The sequence below is a fragment of the Oncorhynchus mykiss genome, chromosome 15 (genome assembly GCF_057628025.1).
Source record: "Oncorhynchus mykiss isolate SJ-2025 chromosome 15, ASM5762802v1, whole genome shotgun sequence".
Lineage (NCBI taxonomy): Eukaryota > Metazoa > Chordata > Actinopteri > Salmoniformes > Salmonidae > Oncorhynchus > Oncorhynchus mykiss.
The window spans coordinates 51,815,826-51,832,212 of record NC_143036.1 but is presented as its reverse complement, the minus strand read 5'-3'; the positions used below and the strand labels follow the sequence as shown (position 1 = coordinate 51,832,212).

Here is a 16,387-nt window from a genome sequence, read left to right as displayed (position 1 = left end):
CGTTGCGTCACGTACAGCCTGCCGCGTCATCATCTGCGGAAATGAACTATAGGCAACCTAGGTTTTGTTTTTGTCGCAATTGCTGTTTTTTTTCCCCTAACTTAAACTATTGTTTCAAAACAAAAGTGTGATTTGTGTAATTTTTTTAGGCTACCATAATTAATGTCGAGGTCCCTCAATTGCAGACATATGATATGCATGATAATACAACTCCAGTAAGCCTAATATAGTCTACAGCGCTAAATAAGGAGGAAACCATAGCCCTATAAATAGTAGGGACAAATTTATGATATCAATAATAAACATTTACATTTTGATATAAAAAATACAATATCCAAATGTGAATGAGTATTTTTAATATCAGGAATCTGGTGTACTGTTTAAGGCTAGGGAAACCACAGAATAATGACTGTAGGATCTTCAGGATCTGTAGGATCTTCATTTGATCACTCTTTTGTTGCTGAGAATTGTCCTGCACAGCAGGAAATGCAAACTTGTAGTGTATTTGAGTTTTAAAAGTACTTCTAAAGTTGGTTATTTCCAGTAATGAAAAATGTATCAACCCCTATAAACATGTCAATGAATTATAATCCACATAATAATGAATATTTCCTGTTGCTGCAGGATTATTGTCCGGCTGTAGCAAACTGGCTCAAATTAAGATCCTACATCTGTATATTCTCCACTTTGGCTCACTATTGGCTTTGTCAAAACATTACTCTTGATATCTGTGTGTGGACTTCAGTCCTGTACATGCAGCCAGGGAATGTTGACTTTCTGTTCAAAGACGAGGGTCGGGGGATTCAATCACAAAAAGTAGGCGGGCTGGACAGTGGACTGCTAGGAGTGACGAACTGGGACCATGGGATGTGTGCTGTATCCTCTTCTGAGTCCATGTGAACTCCAGTGGGACATTCGGGTGTGAGAAGATAGACAGTTTACAGTTGAACCTACAGAGGAGAGGACCAACAACAACTGAGAGAGCATCAGTGGCACTTACCTTTTCTTAACTTCAAAAACTCTACCTGTTGACAGTAACATGCCCCTGACCCGTTCCTTGTCCATGACGTCACTGAGCGGTCTGCCTCTGTGGGATGAGGAAGATCTACCTGTAGACGACCTGCTGCTGTTTGAGGTTGCCTGGGAGGTCACTAATAAAGGTTAGTATGACCTGACCGAGAATGATTTGCATGGAGACAGACAATTCACTGTGAAGTCTCTTCCAATGGTCTTGGTCCTTGGAGTATAACAGTTTTGTGTCCCTTCTCAGTAAATGTAATAGTGACAATGGATGCAATGTTGTATGCATCATACAGATGCCATTGATGACCTTGCAATTTTAATAGTCCATCATCTATTTTAGACAGTGTTACTACTTTTGTGTAAAGATGGGTTGCGGTGGAGTGTACAAGTATGGAGCAACTATTACAGAGTTCATGACCCCTGGACTATTGGTCCAGAGTGGTCAGATTTAGGATACTATCATGATTGAGAGGATCCTCTTAAAATTCCTCTGGAGCTGTGACAGTTTAGCCTAATGCCAGTGTCACCTGTCATCTTCTATTTGCTAAATATGGTCATCTTTGAATCTTTGGCCACAAAAGTGCAAATATTGAAATACAGTGAAAATACAGTGTGGAGAACATTAACTGTCTCAGTCTCACAGTCTGAACCTTTAAACATTCAATTCAAGATAAATTCACAATCTCTGTCAAATACATGTCTTAATGTTGTTTGTGTAAGAGGATGTGTGAACCATATGAACTATGGTTATATATACTATATGAACCTTAACCTTACTGGCAAATAAACGTGTGTTCTTAGACTGAACTAGACATGAGAGTCCCAATGATCATAAAAACATGATGTACTTTTTATAGTATAGGGCTCTTCCTGGTACCTCTCTAGGTTACTTCCTAGGTTCTGGCCTTTCTAGGGAGTTTTTCCTAGCCACCGTGCTTCTACACCTGCATTGCTTGCTGTTTGGGGTTTTAGGCTGGGTTTCTGTACAGCACTTTGTGACATCAGCTGATGTAAGAAGGGCTTTATAAATACATTTGATTGATTGATTGATTCAGTTCTGTGTACTGTACACGGACGGATCTGTTGTCTGAGTCTATCCTGTTGTTGTGCAGAGTTCAGAGGTTATCACTTATGCTGTGTTGGGAGTAGTGAACTTCTGTATATGTAGTTCAACCTACAAAGCTTATCACTAAGCTAAGGACTCAGGGACTAAACACATCCTGGACTTCCTGACGGGCCGCCCACAGGTGGTAAGGGTAGGCAACAACACATCTGCCACGCTGATCCTCAACATGGGGGCCCCCTCAGGGGTGCGTTCTTAATCCCCTCCTGTACTCCCTGTTCACCCACAACTGCATGGCCAAGCACGACTCCTCCAACACCATCCTTAAGTTTAAGGATGACACAACGGTGGTAGGCCTGATCACAGACAACGATGAGACGGCCTATAGGGAGGAGGTCAGAGACCTGGCAGTTTGGTACCAGGCCAACAACCTCTTCTTCAACGTGAGCAAGACCCCCCCCCCTATTCACATCGACAGGGTTGTAGTGGAGCGGGTAGAGCTTCAAGTTCCTTGGTGTCCACATCACCAGCAAACTATCATGGTCCAAACACACCAAGAAAGCCATGAAGAGGACACAACAACACCCTCTCCCCCTCAGGAGAGGGCATGGGTCCCCAGATCCCCCCCTTTGCTTTTACACTGCTGCTACTCACTGCCCCCAAGCGGGGGGCACGTTGACTCGGTACCGGTACCCCCTGTATGTAGCTTCTTTATTGTTATTTTATTGTGTTACTTTTAAGTTTGGGGTCACTTAGAAATGTACTTGTATTGAAAGAAAATCACATTTTTTTGTCCTTTAAAATAACATAACATTTATCAGAAATACAGTGTAGACATTTGTAATGTTATAAATGACTATTGTAGCTGGAAACGGCTGATTTTTAATGGAATATCGACATAGATGGAATATCTACAGAGTTCCTCTGTCCAGTGTCTGTGTTCTTTTGCCCATCTTAATCTTTTATTTTTATTGGCCAGTCTGAGATATGGCTTTTTCTTTGCAACTCAGCCTAGAAGGCCAGCATCCCAGAGTTGCCTCTTCACTGTTGACGTTGAGACTGGTGTTTTTCTGGTACTATTTAATGAAGCTGCCAGTTGAGGACTTATGAGGCATCTGTTTCTCAAAATAGACACTAATGTACTTGTCCTCTTGCTCAGTTGTGCACCGAGGTCTCCCACTCCTCTTTCTATTCCGGTTAAAGCCAGTTTGCACTGTTCTGTGAAGCCAGTGTTACACATAATTGTACGAGATCTTCAGTTTCTTGGCAATTTCTCGCATGGAATAGCCTTCATTTCTCAGAACAAGAATAGACTGACAAGTTTCAGAAGAAAGTTCTTTGTTGCTGGCCATTTTGAGCCTGTAATCAAACCCACAAATGCTGATGCTGCAGATACTCAACTAGACTAAAGAAGGCCAGTTTTATGGCTTCTTTAATCAGACCAACAGTTTTCAGCTGTGCTAACATAATTGCAAAAGGGTTTTCTAATGATCAATTAGTCTTTTAAAATGATAAACTTGGATTAGCTACACAACGTGCCATTGGAACACAGGAGTGATGGTTGCTGATAATAGGCAGTACAGTACCCCTATGTAGATATTCCATTAAAAACCAGCTGTTTCCAGCTACAGTACTAATTTACAACATGAACAATGTCTACACTGTATTTATGATACATTTGATGTTATTTTAATGGACAAAAAATGCGATTTTCTTGAAAAAACAAGGACATTTCTAAGTGACCCCAAACTTTTGAAGGTAGTGTATATTTTTTATTTTAGTTTGTTTAGTAAATATTTTCTTATCTCTATTTTCTGAAAACTGGGTACCTTTTGTATTCGGCGCATGTGACAAATAACGATTTGATTTGAATGTAACTACATTTTGCAGTAGCTTGGTGGTAGACCTGAATTCAAATCTTGGTTGTGTTTTCTTGGGTAGGCAAGAATTTCATTCATTTTTCTGCATCAGACCTGCCTAATTGTTAATTGAAACAATGTTTTTGTATTTAATGGGCTAAATTACACGTTCTGTTTACATATGACCCCAAAGTGATCTGTTATTGCAATTTGTAGTCTATGACATTTCAGATGAGGTTTGAACGTAGTGAAATACCTTTTCAAAGTCAATTTAGTTAAGTAAACTGTATTGTTCTTAAGGGTTGCTTAAGTCTAGCTTAACTTCTTTCAGATTGAAGTAATTAGTAGCTTGGTAAACTATATTTGAAGAGTAGCATCCCTAACACTGTTTATCAGGTATGCTGAGTAAATGTATTTGGCATCGGGGAAGTGTCTTATACGGCTATAGTATGACGGTGTGCAAACGTAATACTGTGGTTTGTGATTGTCGAGGGTCCTCTTCACAAATATTTGACAACTGTAGCTTATCTTCTATGCAGAATTTTCCTTTTTTTAAATTTATATTTATAAGTAATTTATATCATGGTCTTTGTTTTTGTTAATTCTAGTGTATCTTAGACTATTAATCATGCAAAACACACAATATCATGCAGAATTACACCTTCACATGTGGACACACCTCCCCTTACGGTTGTCATAACAAGTCACAGGTTAGAAAGTTTGAATCTCATGTATATTATATATATTTCCTCCAGTGGGTGGGATCTACACAGTTATCCAGACCAAGGCCAAGATAACAGTGGATGAATGGGGGGAGAACTTATTCATGATGGGTCCGTACTACGAACACAACTTTAACACCCAGGTGGAGCAGTGTGAGCCCCCCAACCCAGCCATCAAGAAAGCCATGGGTGCCCTCATTGACAACGGCTGCCTGGTACTACAGACTTACTCTATTCTATTATTTTCTATTATATTCTATGGCTGTGACATGCAAGTGGATAATAGTAGTACTGTAGTAGTACTTTCTGGCCAGAAGAGGGCAGACACGCACATCTACAGAAGTAGGCCTAGACTATTGGTGCCAATAGAGTTAGATAGAGACGATGAATCCACAAGATGGCAGACAAACTCCATCTCCAGGATCAGAAGCAAACAAATACATCAGCAGCTTCAGAAACTATTATTTTGTAGTATTTCAGCTTTGCCCCCATGTGTTTGATACTGTGATTGTGGGTCTCGTGTTGGTTGGTGCTGTCTTGTAGAACCACACATATCTTTCCTTTGTGTCGGGGTTATACTGTATGTGTTAGGTGTACTTTGGGCGCTGGCTGATTGAGGGCAGTCCCTATGTGATCCTATTTGACACGGGGTCAGCAGCCTGGAATCTGGACCGATGGAAGGGGGATCTGTGGGACACCTGTGGTATCGGCATGCCCGCCCATGACAGAGAGGCCAACGACTCACTCCTCTTTGGATCCATGGTTGCCTGGTTCTTTAAAGAGGTAATTTGTCAGGTTGTTAAGGATGCTTTGAAAAATACTCTGAAAGAGGTTTAAAGATTGGTGTATCGGTTTGTTTTTTTAAAGTCAAGAATATCTGCTTGATGTGAATACCTTAATGTCAGATACCTTTGAAAATAAATGATACAGTAGCCTACTTCTTTTTATCCAATACATATTCACCCTCTTGGGTAATATGAGATTTCAGAGCTAATTACCAGTAATCAATTGCCTTCATTCCTAGTTAACCGACGAGCTTGGAGACTCGCCCAATGTCCTCGCCCATTTCCATGAGTGGCAGGTAGGGGCAGGACTTATTCTCTGTCGCTCACGGAAGATTCCCTTGGCAACCATCTTCACAACCCATGCCACTCTGTTGGGAAGATACATCTGTGCCGGAAATGTTGACTTCTACAACAACCTGGACAAGGTAAAAAGGCTGCACACGCACGCACACACAACGTTTTGTTACTCAAATTCCTCACAAACTTTTTCTGCCTTGACAATGGTGAGGTAATAATACATTAAGCGTCGTTAAGAGTTAGTTTGAGTTTAGCTTCTCATAGTATCTTCCCTGTGGGCGTCAGTGAGCTATGGGTTTGTGTGGTGTTCACGCTGGTGTAGGGTATTGTAATTGGCCCTCAGGCTAAGTGTAAAAAGGTCATTGTGGACCGAAAGGTTATTCACTGGGCAGACAGGGTAATTGACAGCAGCTTCTCCTTATGGAGAGGAAGAGGAAGCCTCCTCATCACTGGCAGACAGAAGACTCAAGGGTGATCTTACTTCAAACATTTGTCAAACTGTTTGATTGACAGATACCCGACAATCTCGATGAATGAACCCCATAGCCCCAATAATAGTTATTGTAGATCTCAACATTTGAAAAAGTTGTGTCCACAGGTTTCATTCACTATTCATCTAATATTTACTTCGAACATGCATGACAATATATAATTACACACTAGTGATCTCTTAACAATGACCCATTAATGACTCTTGTGTTGATTTCTGATGTGCCCCTGTCAGTTCAACATAGACCAAGAGGCTGGTGAGAGGCAGATCTACCATCGCTACTGTCTGGAGAGAGCTGCTGTCCACTGTGCCCATGTCTTTACAACTGTATCCCAGATCACTGCTGTAGAGGCTAACCACATGCTGCACAGGAAACCAGGTGAGGGGGGACATTACGGTTCACCGTACCAAAACCTTTTTCGAAATGGAGGAGGTACTACCTGAAATGGTCAATTTATGTCCAATAAGAATGCTCATTTCACTTTAAAAAAAGCTTTTCTCCTGTTTCACTCTATTTCCTCATTTTGAACAGAAAGTGACAGAGCAGGGATATTTGATGTTGACGTAAGCTGGGTTTCTCTCGATCTGCTGTACAGATGTGGTGACTCCGAACGGATTGAACATCAAGAAGTTCTCAGCCATGCACGAGTTCCAGAACCTTCACTCCACTAACAAGGGTCAGATTCAGGAATTCATCAGGGGACACTTCTATGGGTAAAACTAAAGTCTTTATTACGTTTTCAAGTTTGTTATCCGATACACTGCTTAACTATATCACTATTGCCCGTTGTACAACTATCATCCCTGGTTTGTTTGTCAGTCATCTGGACTTCAATCTGGAGAAAACTCTCTTTTTCTTTATTGCTGGACGATATGAGTTCTCCAACAAGGGAGTTGACATCTTCCTGGAGTCACTGTCCAGGCTCAACTATCTGCTAAGGGTATGGGCCTCTAATCATTACTGCACATGTGCTGGTCTCGCTCATAACAACAGGACAGTTGGAGTTTTTTCTTCTTTCTTCTTCTCTCCCAGGTGCATAAGAACGACGTCACAGTGGTGGTGTTCTTCATCATGCCAGCCAAGACCAACAACTTTAACGTAGAGACGCTGAAGGGTCAGGCGGTGCGCAAACAGCTCTGGTACGTCTCTGCAACCCCCCCCCCCCCCCGATGTTACACCTCACGGAGTTCTGCAAAAATGTCTGCGATGTTCGCTCCAAACGTTTCACGGAAATACCATTCTAATTTGTAGTCTTCTTGGAATGTTGCCTTGGAACTCGTGTTGCCAACACGGTTCCCATGACCATGTTCAATCTTAAAACCGTTGGCTGATTATCTACGTGTCTCTCGCTGACAGGGACACTGCTCACACTGTGAAAGATAAGTTTGGCAAGAGGCTTTATGAGGCGTTGTTAAAGTAAGTCAATTTCAATGTAAATAATAAATACAGAGGCTCTCTTCCACCAGTGCATTCACTAGACCTGTACGGTATGTCATATCAGTGTAACACTTTTCTATTTGACAACCCTGCCATTTAGCCAGGCAATCCTTGAGCAGGCTTTTGTTATGAATGAACTTAAACTTCACTTAGTTCATTCATGCGGATGGTGTGTGACCTTTGGGTCTTCCGTGCTACCAAAGTGTGGAACGAGCTTCCGTGTTAATGAAGGGCTTGTCCATGCGGGTTATAATGTGATTACTTGAGTGTTGCCTTACTGACCTGCTGATGACCTCGTGACGTCTTCAGAGGAGACATCCCTGATATGAACACCATCCTGGACAGAGACGACTTCACCATCATGAAGAGAGCCATCTATGCCACACAGGTAGGAGTTGAAGAGACAGATAATGTATGAAATATACTCCGGTCAATGTTATAGTATATAATTGTTGTAAGATGTGCGCTATACACAGGATTAAAGCCATTAAGTGTTAGGTTGTTGAGAATGCTAACAGTCTCCATATTGTAGATTGGGTCAGGTCTACATTACGATTAAAAGACCGGTGTATAGACATTTGTGTGATAAACATCAAATAAAACAGAGTTGGGGTGTGAGACAACCAGAGTTGTAGAAAGACAGAGACAACTGGACAACAAGGTCATATAGGGACGTATCGTACAGAGAATCCCTACATATTGTGCACTGCTGTTTTATGAAAGGAGCAACTTAACATTGACGTGATAAAATGGGCCTATAGGGTCGCCCTGTAAGGTGATCAATTCAGAATGGGACTGGGGGATTCCTGGTGCTAAAATCATGAATGAATGGTCCCTGCAGTTATACAGCCCAGCGTGAATCATTGAACCGCCATAACAGCAGGCCATGGGTCAATAGATTGGCTGGTGTTGCAGTATTTAATAGCAAAGTGCCAGTGAAAATGGTGTTGTCACTTAGATTTATTCATGTCACTTGTGTGCAGGCGTAAAATTACGAGCCGGGTGTTTGATGGGTGGACAGATTGTGGCCGTTGTTACTCTCACTGCCATTTTTATTGACCCCGAGTCTCATTTGTGTTAGATGTACCAGTACAGAATGACTTGTCTGTCTCCACTTTTGCTGCATTCACTCTGTGGTTAGGGTGACGAATGTCTTTGCGTGTCCGGTATATTCTTACGCCTCAGAGCTGACGTAGCGGCCTGTTCACGTGTGACATGTTTTTAGCATTACTGTCTATTCAGCAACTCTTTTACACGCAAGTTTATATCTTCTGAGAGAAAGGCCTGTGTTTATTTTGAGGGTAATCCCAGGAGAAGAGAATCATTAAACATCATTAGGCCAAAGGATAGATATTCTTCTTCAGATCCATATTCCTGTAAAGGTTATTAGTCACGGATCAGTGACTTATAGATGTTGACACGCGCCATGTTTACGGCTCAAGGCGCGTGCACAACGATGACGCTGTTACAACACGTGCACATGCGCACACACACACACACACACACACACACATACACACACACACACTGTACTCTGTCTGTCTCCCTCTCTGCAGAGACACACCCTTCCTCCAGTGACCACTCACAACATGCTGGATGACACCTCCGACCCCATCCTGGCCAACGTGAGACGCATCGGCCTCTTCAACGCTCGCACTGACCGAGTCAAGGTCTGCAGGATGTTCGTCTGATGTCCGTGTTCGATAGTGTTTTGCCTCGTTTATATGTGTTAAACCAGTTGAAGCGCTGTCTGGATAAAGCCTGGCAGCCGAGACATTGACAACAGAAAACACCCCATAAAGACTCATACGTGCTTATGATAAGTAATGTACGTACCATCAAAGTATTCTTTATTCCGCTAGAGTAGTGGTTCCACAACTGTGGGTCGCGGGAGGACATTACCCCCCACCCCCCCCACCCCCCCATTTGTTGTATTTATTTTTAGAAATACATTTTCCGAATAGAAAAAGCACTTTCATTAAACTTAAATGACTTAAAACCAGATAGAAAGTAGGTAGAGAAGATAACGGACCTATACGTTTTTCTATAATAGCTTATCATTTCTTTGAATTTACCATCAACAAAATAAAAGCTAGACAACCAGGACCACATTGATTTTGTTATAATGTTTGAGCATAACAACACAACATTAGCCATGTCAAAATGCATAGAATTGTAGGAAATGAGCTTAAAAACGGCAAAATGTTCTCTAAGCTCCATGGGAAAATGTATAGGATTTCAGGAAATTGGCTTTAAAATTGCAACATTTTCTTTCAGCTCCATGGCAGGATGTGTGGAATTGCAGGAGATTAGTTTTGAAACTGCAACATTTCATCTCCGCTGCCACGATAATGTTTTACTTATTCTTTGGTCTGTGTTTTTTTCACCACACAACACTTATGGTTGTGGCTCAAAAGAAACCTCAATTGGTGGGTCATGAAGCAAAAAAGCTTGGGAGCCCCTGTATAATCCATTTAGCAGACACTTTTATCCTCAGCAAATTGCAGCTATAGGTTTTACGTACAGTACAGTTGGTTCTAGGAATTGAACCCACTACCCTAGTGTTGCAAACACCACGCGCTACCAACTGAGCTACAGAGGACCCTCAGAGCATACAGTATAGCCAGTGTTGTGCTGATCTCTATATTTTATTCTAAATGGTACTAACAGACGTTTCCTGATACTCTCAGATAGTGTTCCACCCAGAGTTCCTGTCATCCACCAGTCCCCTGCTTCCTATGGACTATGAGGAGTTTGTACGAGGCTGTCACCTGGGGGTCTTCCCTTCTTACTACGAGCCCTGGGGATACACACCAGGTGACCTGTCACACTTACACAGCCTGCAAACATAAACTCCATCACTTTGGTTTTCTCTGGCTAATGTTTATATCATTGTTTTTGTGTGTTCCTTCATGTGCGCGGAGAGTTGTATGATGTGTGGGTGCACTATTATGTTGTTGCTATTGTTCCCCAGGTGAGTGTACTGTGATGGGGATACCCAGTGTGACCACCAACCTGTCTGGCTTTGGCTGCTTCATGGAGGAACATGTGTCAGACCCCACAGCATACGGTATGTACGTGCATATAGACCTCTTCACTCTCATCACCAAATCAGTGCATAGTTTGATTGACCTCTTATGGAAGAGGTCTGATATATTTTGGGAGTGCCCCAAAACCAGAAGAACTATTTTTATCAGTGAAATACAAGCCCCTACTTCCTATCAGTCAGCAGTTTAGAATAAATACTCTATTTACATTAGAATGGAATACTTTATTCCTGTGTCTCAGTGGTCCATTCCTGTCCCGCTCTTCTCAGGGATCTACATAGTGGACCGGCGGTTCCGTTCGGCAGATGACTCGTGTAACCAGCTGACCCAGTTCATGTTCGGGTTCTGCCAGCAGTCCAGACGACAGCGCATCATCCAGAGGAACCGCACAGAGAGACTGTCGGACCTGCTGGACTGGAGGTACCTGGGACGGGTGAGTCCCTATAGGTTCATGTCCCTGTTTACCTAATGGTTGGAAAGGCAAGTGGATCTCACAATGCAACAAAGTTTAGATAACAAAATACTAGGACCACCATACTGAAAGTAATTCCACTGAATTGCGTGCTTTGTACGATTTATTTTTTGTAACATTTAATGTAAACAATGTCCCTTCTCTCCTCTGAGAAGTATTTTATTGTTCCTTCTTCAGACTAGTTCAGTTGATTTGTGATTGGGTCAGTGGTGTTTTACTTGTGGTTCAATTGATTCAGTTGATTTATGTTTGCAGTTCTACATGCACGCCCGGAGCCTGGCTCTCAGCAGGGCTTTCCCTGACAAGTTCAAGATGGAGCCGCTGGCCCCGCCACAGGTGAGGTACGGAGGAGAGTTTGTCTTCCTCTGACTCTATTGATGGACACTATAGATGCCTCAGAGACCCAGAGTTCATCCCTTCCCTTCGCTTTAATTGACAACCTAACATTTTAGTAAATGACAAGACATGATTTTGTATTTGTGCAATCTGTTACTACTGTTCTCTAAGCACTGTCCTCTTAAGTAAAACATATCCCTGTCTCTCTCTCTCTCTCTGCTCATTTGTTCATGGCTTGTATGTTGTATGTATTGTACAGACGTGAATAACTTGTCTCCTCTCTCTCTCTCTCGCTCTCTCTCTCGCTCTCTCTCCTCAGACAGAGGGATTCCGTTACCCCCGCCCCGGCTCTGTGCCCCCCTCCCCCTCGGTGTCGGTGCACTCCACCCCCCACCACAGTGATGAGGAGGAGGATGAAGAGCCGTATGATGAAGATATGGAGGCGGAGAGGGACAGGCAGAACATCAAAGCCCCATTCACTCTGGGTGCCACGCCCGAGGGCAAGAAGACACACCCAGGAGAGTCTGCCAACTGAGAGATCCCAGGCTCGTAGCGAGAGATGGCCAACCCTGGTCCTTGAGATCTGCAGTATGTGGAGGTTTTTGTTCCAGCCCAGAACGTACAACATTAGCTCTGTCTCAAGTAGCTGTTACACATACTACCTATGTATATTTTCTAAGAGAAAATGCCTATTCTTTTGATGCTAAAAGTCCCCTCACGCCCATAGGATATGAGACATGAATAGTTTAATCAGTAGTTATATTTCAGGAATTGCATTGAGAGGTCTCTCGCTCTATAGCCTGGGATGGCCAAACCTAGTCCTGAACACATTACTTCTATGATCAGATATACTCTCAGACAAGTGTGGCTATGAATTCTGAATCATTTTATTCCACATTTTATTAAACAATACATTCAAACATTTTCAGTGTAGCCGTACTTAGAGTCCAGTGTTTTTCTCACATCGCATTAAATATTCGACATCCAACAAGAGATCAACAGATGCAATAGATTATAATGTTATCAACAATAATAAATACATTATGAAACGCATCAGAAGTACTCTCTTTTCCATGCCGGCAAGTCTTGAAAGTACAGTTGTTCAAGATGTTCTTCTCCTGAAACAAAAAAAGTCAACAGTGCAATTACCTTTATGGCCACTTCAAACCTATAGCTTGGATGTAGTTGGGGGAAGCCGATGCCTGAATTAGCGCCTATTGAGGTGGTTTTCCTAGCTAGCTTGGATGTATCCTTAACCATTACTGTAGGTTCCAATATGACCCAACTCACTGTCCTCCTTGGCTTGCCGCAGGAAGTTGAGCAGGACTGTGGCTGCCTGGTTCACACTGAGTCTCTCTGTGTTTTGACTGCGAGTCTCTGGAAAAAGAGGATGTCATACAGAGTAATGACAGGTCAAAAGTAAAAGATGATGGTAAACATCTCAAATCACCCTAATCCCCATACGGTGCACCACTTTACAGAGCCATACAGTAGAAGAGCCATACAAAAGAAGAATATGGGCATACCGCCCGAATACAAGCGTACTGTATTTACCTAAATGTAATGTGTCATATACGTCTCCTTCTTTTCTGTCCTCGCTGATGAACCGCCGTCCCTCTGTATTAGCAACATACACACAGTCACACACAGTTATGAAATACAATATTTTAGTTGCATTCATAAATAAACGTACATAATGAGGAAATAATAGGACAACTTCAGATTTAAATGATAATGTTAATCTCTTTACATTAAATATCATTATAGTTGTGCCTTAAAAAAACAGCTAATAAATGCATATTATTTCCAATTATTCTCTGTGGAGGACATACATGCAGAAATACTTTAAAAGGTACGTCAAAGGAATGCAAAGTATGATTAGGCTAATATAGGTAGTAGACGTACGGGTGCCCTTGAGGTACAGCATTGCCTGAGGCGACCAATTTCTCCTCTGGAAACTGCCCTTCGGTGCGCTCCACGAATGGGAGACGAGCGTTGCCAGAAGTAAAAGAGCAAGTGCATAAACTGTAATAGTCCTCACACCCTGAAACATGTAAAAGTAGAGTTATGACGTATGAACAAGCGGACAATGTAAAACAAATATGCGCTCAAAATAAATGACAAGAAGGTAATCATTTTTCGTGCGTCATGCGCATCTCCATTCGTAAGTACGCAAAGATCAAAATGTACTTCCCTAATAAGCAACTTACTTTCATTGCGACGGAGGATATTAGATCCCTGTAACGCCGGTAGAGATCTGTTTCAAGTGGAAAAAGGGCAGAAGTTGTGTGCCTTGGCAAGTGCTATCCCTGTATTTATATTGGACGGGTGGGGGAGACCTCGTAGCCCACAGCGCAACACGTTATGGATGTCAACAGCGATAGGTCATGTAAATTTGATGAAAGAGAGGTGGGCTCCAAGCTCAGAGAGGGAATGCAGAGAGGAACCAATCAAATCACTTACTCACATTTTAATGTACACAATACACACTTTATGAATACAGTTAGCTGCCAAAGGCAATCATGGATCTACAGTGCCTTCAGAAAGTATTCACACCCCTTGACTTTTTACACATTTTGTTGTGTTACAAGGTCTGATTAAAATGGATTTCATTGTCATTTTTTTGTCAATGATCTACACAAAATACTCTAATGTCATAGTAAAAAAATAAAATCAAAAGTTTGTAAAAAATGTATGAAAAATTAAAACGTCATATCTTGATTACATAAGTATTCAACACCCTGAGTGTTACACCACTACATGTTAGTTCAATACTTAGTTCAATACTTATTGTTAGTTCAATACTTATTGTTAGTTCAATACTTATTGACTCAAGACATTTCAGCTTTTCTTTTTTATTAATATATTTGTACATTTTTTTTTTAAACTACACAGTACCAGTCAAAAATGTGGACACACCTACTTATTCAAACATTGTAGAATAATAGTGAAGACATCCAAACTATGAAATAACACATGTGGAATCATGTAGTAACCAAAACAGTGTTAAACATATCGAAATATATTTCAGATTCTTCAAAATAGCCACCTTTTGCCTTGATGACAGCTTTGCACACGCTTGGCATTCTCTCAACCAGCTTCATGAGGTAGTCACCTGGAATGCATTTCAATTAGCAGGGGTGCCTTGTTAAAAGTTAATTTGTGGAATTTCTTTCCATCTTAATGCTTTTCCGCCAGTTGTGTTGTCACATGTAGTGGTGGTATAAAGAAGACCAAGTCCATATTATGGAAAAACAGCTCAAATATGCAAAGAGAAATGAGAATCCATCATTACTTTAAGACATGAAGGTCAGTCAATCCAGAAAAAGTACAGTCCCTATGATGAAACTGGCTCTCATGAGGACCACCACAGGAAAGGAAGACCCAGAGTTACCACTGCTGCATAGGATAAGTTCATTAGAGTTAACTGTACCTCAGATTGCAGCCAAATAAATGCTTCACAGAGTTCAAATAACAGACACATCATCTGTTCAGAGGAGACTGCGTGAATCAGGCCTTCATGGTCAAATTGCTACTAAAGGACACCATTAATAAGAAGAGACTTGCTTGGACCAAGAAACACGAGCAATGGACATTAGACTGGTGGAAATCTGTCCTTTGGTCTGATGAGTTCAAATTCTAGTTTTTTGGTTTCAACCGCCGTGTCTTTGTGAGACACAAGAGTAGGTGAACGGATGATCTCTGCATGTGTCGTTCCCACCGTGAAGCATGGAGGAGGAGGTGTGATGGTGTGAAGGTGCTTTGCTGGTGACACTGTCTGTGATTTATTTAGAATTCAAGGCACACTTAACCAGCATGGCTACCACAGCATTCTGCAGCGATACGCCATCTCATCTGGTTTGCGCTTAGTGGGACTATCATTTGTTTTGCAACAGGACAATGACCCAAAACACACTTCCAGGTTGTGTAAGGGCTATTTGATCAAGAATAAGAGTGATGGAGTGCTGCATCAGATGACCTGGCCTCCACAATCACCTGACCTCAACCCAATTGAGATGGTTTGGGATGAGTCAGACCGCAGAGTCTGACTCATCCCAACAAGTGCTCAGCATATGTGGGAACTCCTTTAAGACTATTGGAAATGCATTCCTCATGAAGCTGGTTGAGAGAATGCCAAGAGTGTGCAAAGCTGTCATCAAGGCAAAGGGTGGCTACTTTGAAGAATCTCAAATATATTTAGATTTGTTTAACACTTTTTTGGTTACTACATGATTCCATATGTGTTATTTCATGGTTTTGATGTCTTCACTATTATTCTACAATGTAGAAAATAGTATAACCAAATAAAAATGTAATGAGTAGGTGTATCCAAACTTTTGACTTGCACTCTAATTCCACTTTGACGTTATGGGGTATTGTTGTGACAAAAAAAAAATCTAAATTTAATCCCTTTTAAAATTCGGGCTGTAACACAACCAAATGTGGAGAAATTCAAAGAGTGTGAGTATGTTCTGAAGGCACTGTATGAGGTCATTTTTGATCAAAAGTCAAGAAAGAAGCCATTTAATGCAAAATGCTGAGACACTATCAGTATTCTTACTGTTGTAAAAAATGAAAGTAATTGCTTTGGAAATATTGATATGTTTACTTCTTGTGCACTGAAGCGGTTCATGGATAGATAGCCTGGTCTTTTTTTTATGAATGAACATCTGACAGTCTCCCAATGAATGTAGGAGTGTTTGATTGGGATAGACTCAGGGAAGCTGGGATTCTCATTGACATTACCATTAATTATTATATCTAGCCTTATGTTGGTAAACAATCCACAACTAAAACTAAACAATTGAGAGTAGTAGGCCTAGCATATGGATACAATGTAATGTGTATGGAGACA

The 16,387-nt window shown here is 41.6% G+C and overlaps 2 protein-coding genes across 3 annotated transcripts; one reads left to right on the top strand and one right to left on the bottom strand.

Moving 5' to 3' along the window:
* Positions 1–710: 710 nt before the first annotated feature.
* gys2 (glycogen synthase 2) lies at positions 711–12,585 on the top strand. 2 transcript variants are annotated; one of them, XM_021563421.3, is made up of 16 exons: positions 711–1,160; positions 4,701–4,882; positions 5,259–5,450; positions 5,692–5,877; positions 6,474–6,618; positions 6,836–6,953; positions 7,060–7,180; positions 7,273–7,379; positions 7,597–7,656; positions 7,987–8,065; positions 9,234–9,347; positions 10,368–10,494; positions 10,652–10,747; positions 10,994–11,157; positions 11,452–11,532; positions 11,852–12,585. In XM_021563421.3, the coding sequence occupies exons 1-16, from the start codon at positions 1,040–1,042 to the stop codon at positions 12,065–12,067; spliced, it is 2,109 nt and encodes a 702-aa protein (XP_021419096.2). In that variant the 5' UTR covers positions 711–1,039; the 3' UTR covers positions 12,068–12,585. The 2 variants fall into 2 exon arrangements, with proteins under 2 accessions (XP_021419096.2, XP_021419095.2); XM_021563420.3 differs by having other exon boundaries at positions 11,452–11,537.
* Positions 12,586–12,693: 108 nt separating this feature from the next.
* On the bottom strand, positions 12,694–13,823 carry spx (spexin hormone). Its single transcript, XM_021563423.3, has 4 exons — positions 13,743–13,823; positions 13,438–13,576; positions 13,087–13,149; positions 12,694–12,909 (listed from the first exon to the last, which is right to left on the bottom strand). The coding sequence occupies exons 1-4, from the start codon at positions 13,746–13,748 to the stop codon at positions 12,785–12,787; spliced, it is 333 nt and encodes a 110-aa protein (XP_021419098.2). The 5' UTR covers positions 13,749–13,823; the 3' UTR covers positions 12,694–12,784.
* Between the last annotated feature and the right edge of the window lie 2,564 nt (positions 13,824–16,387).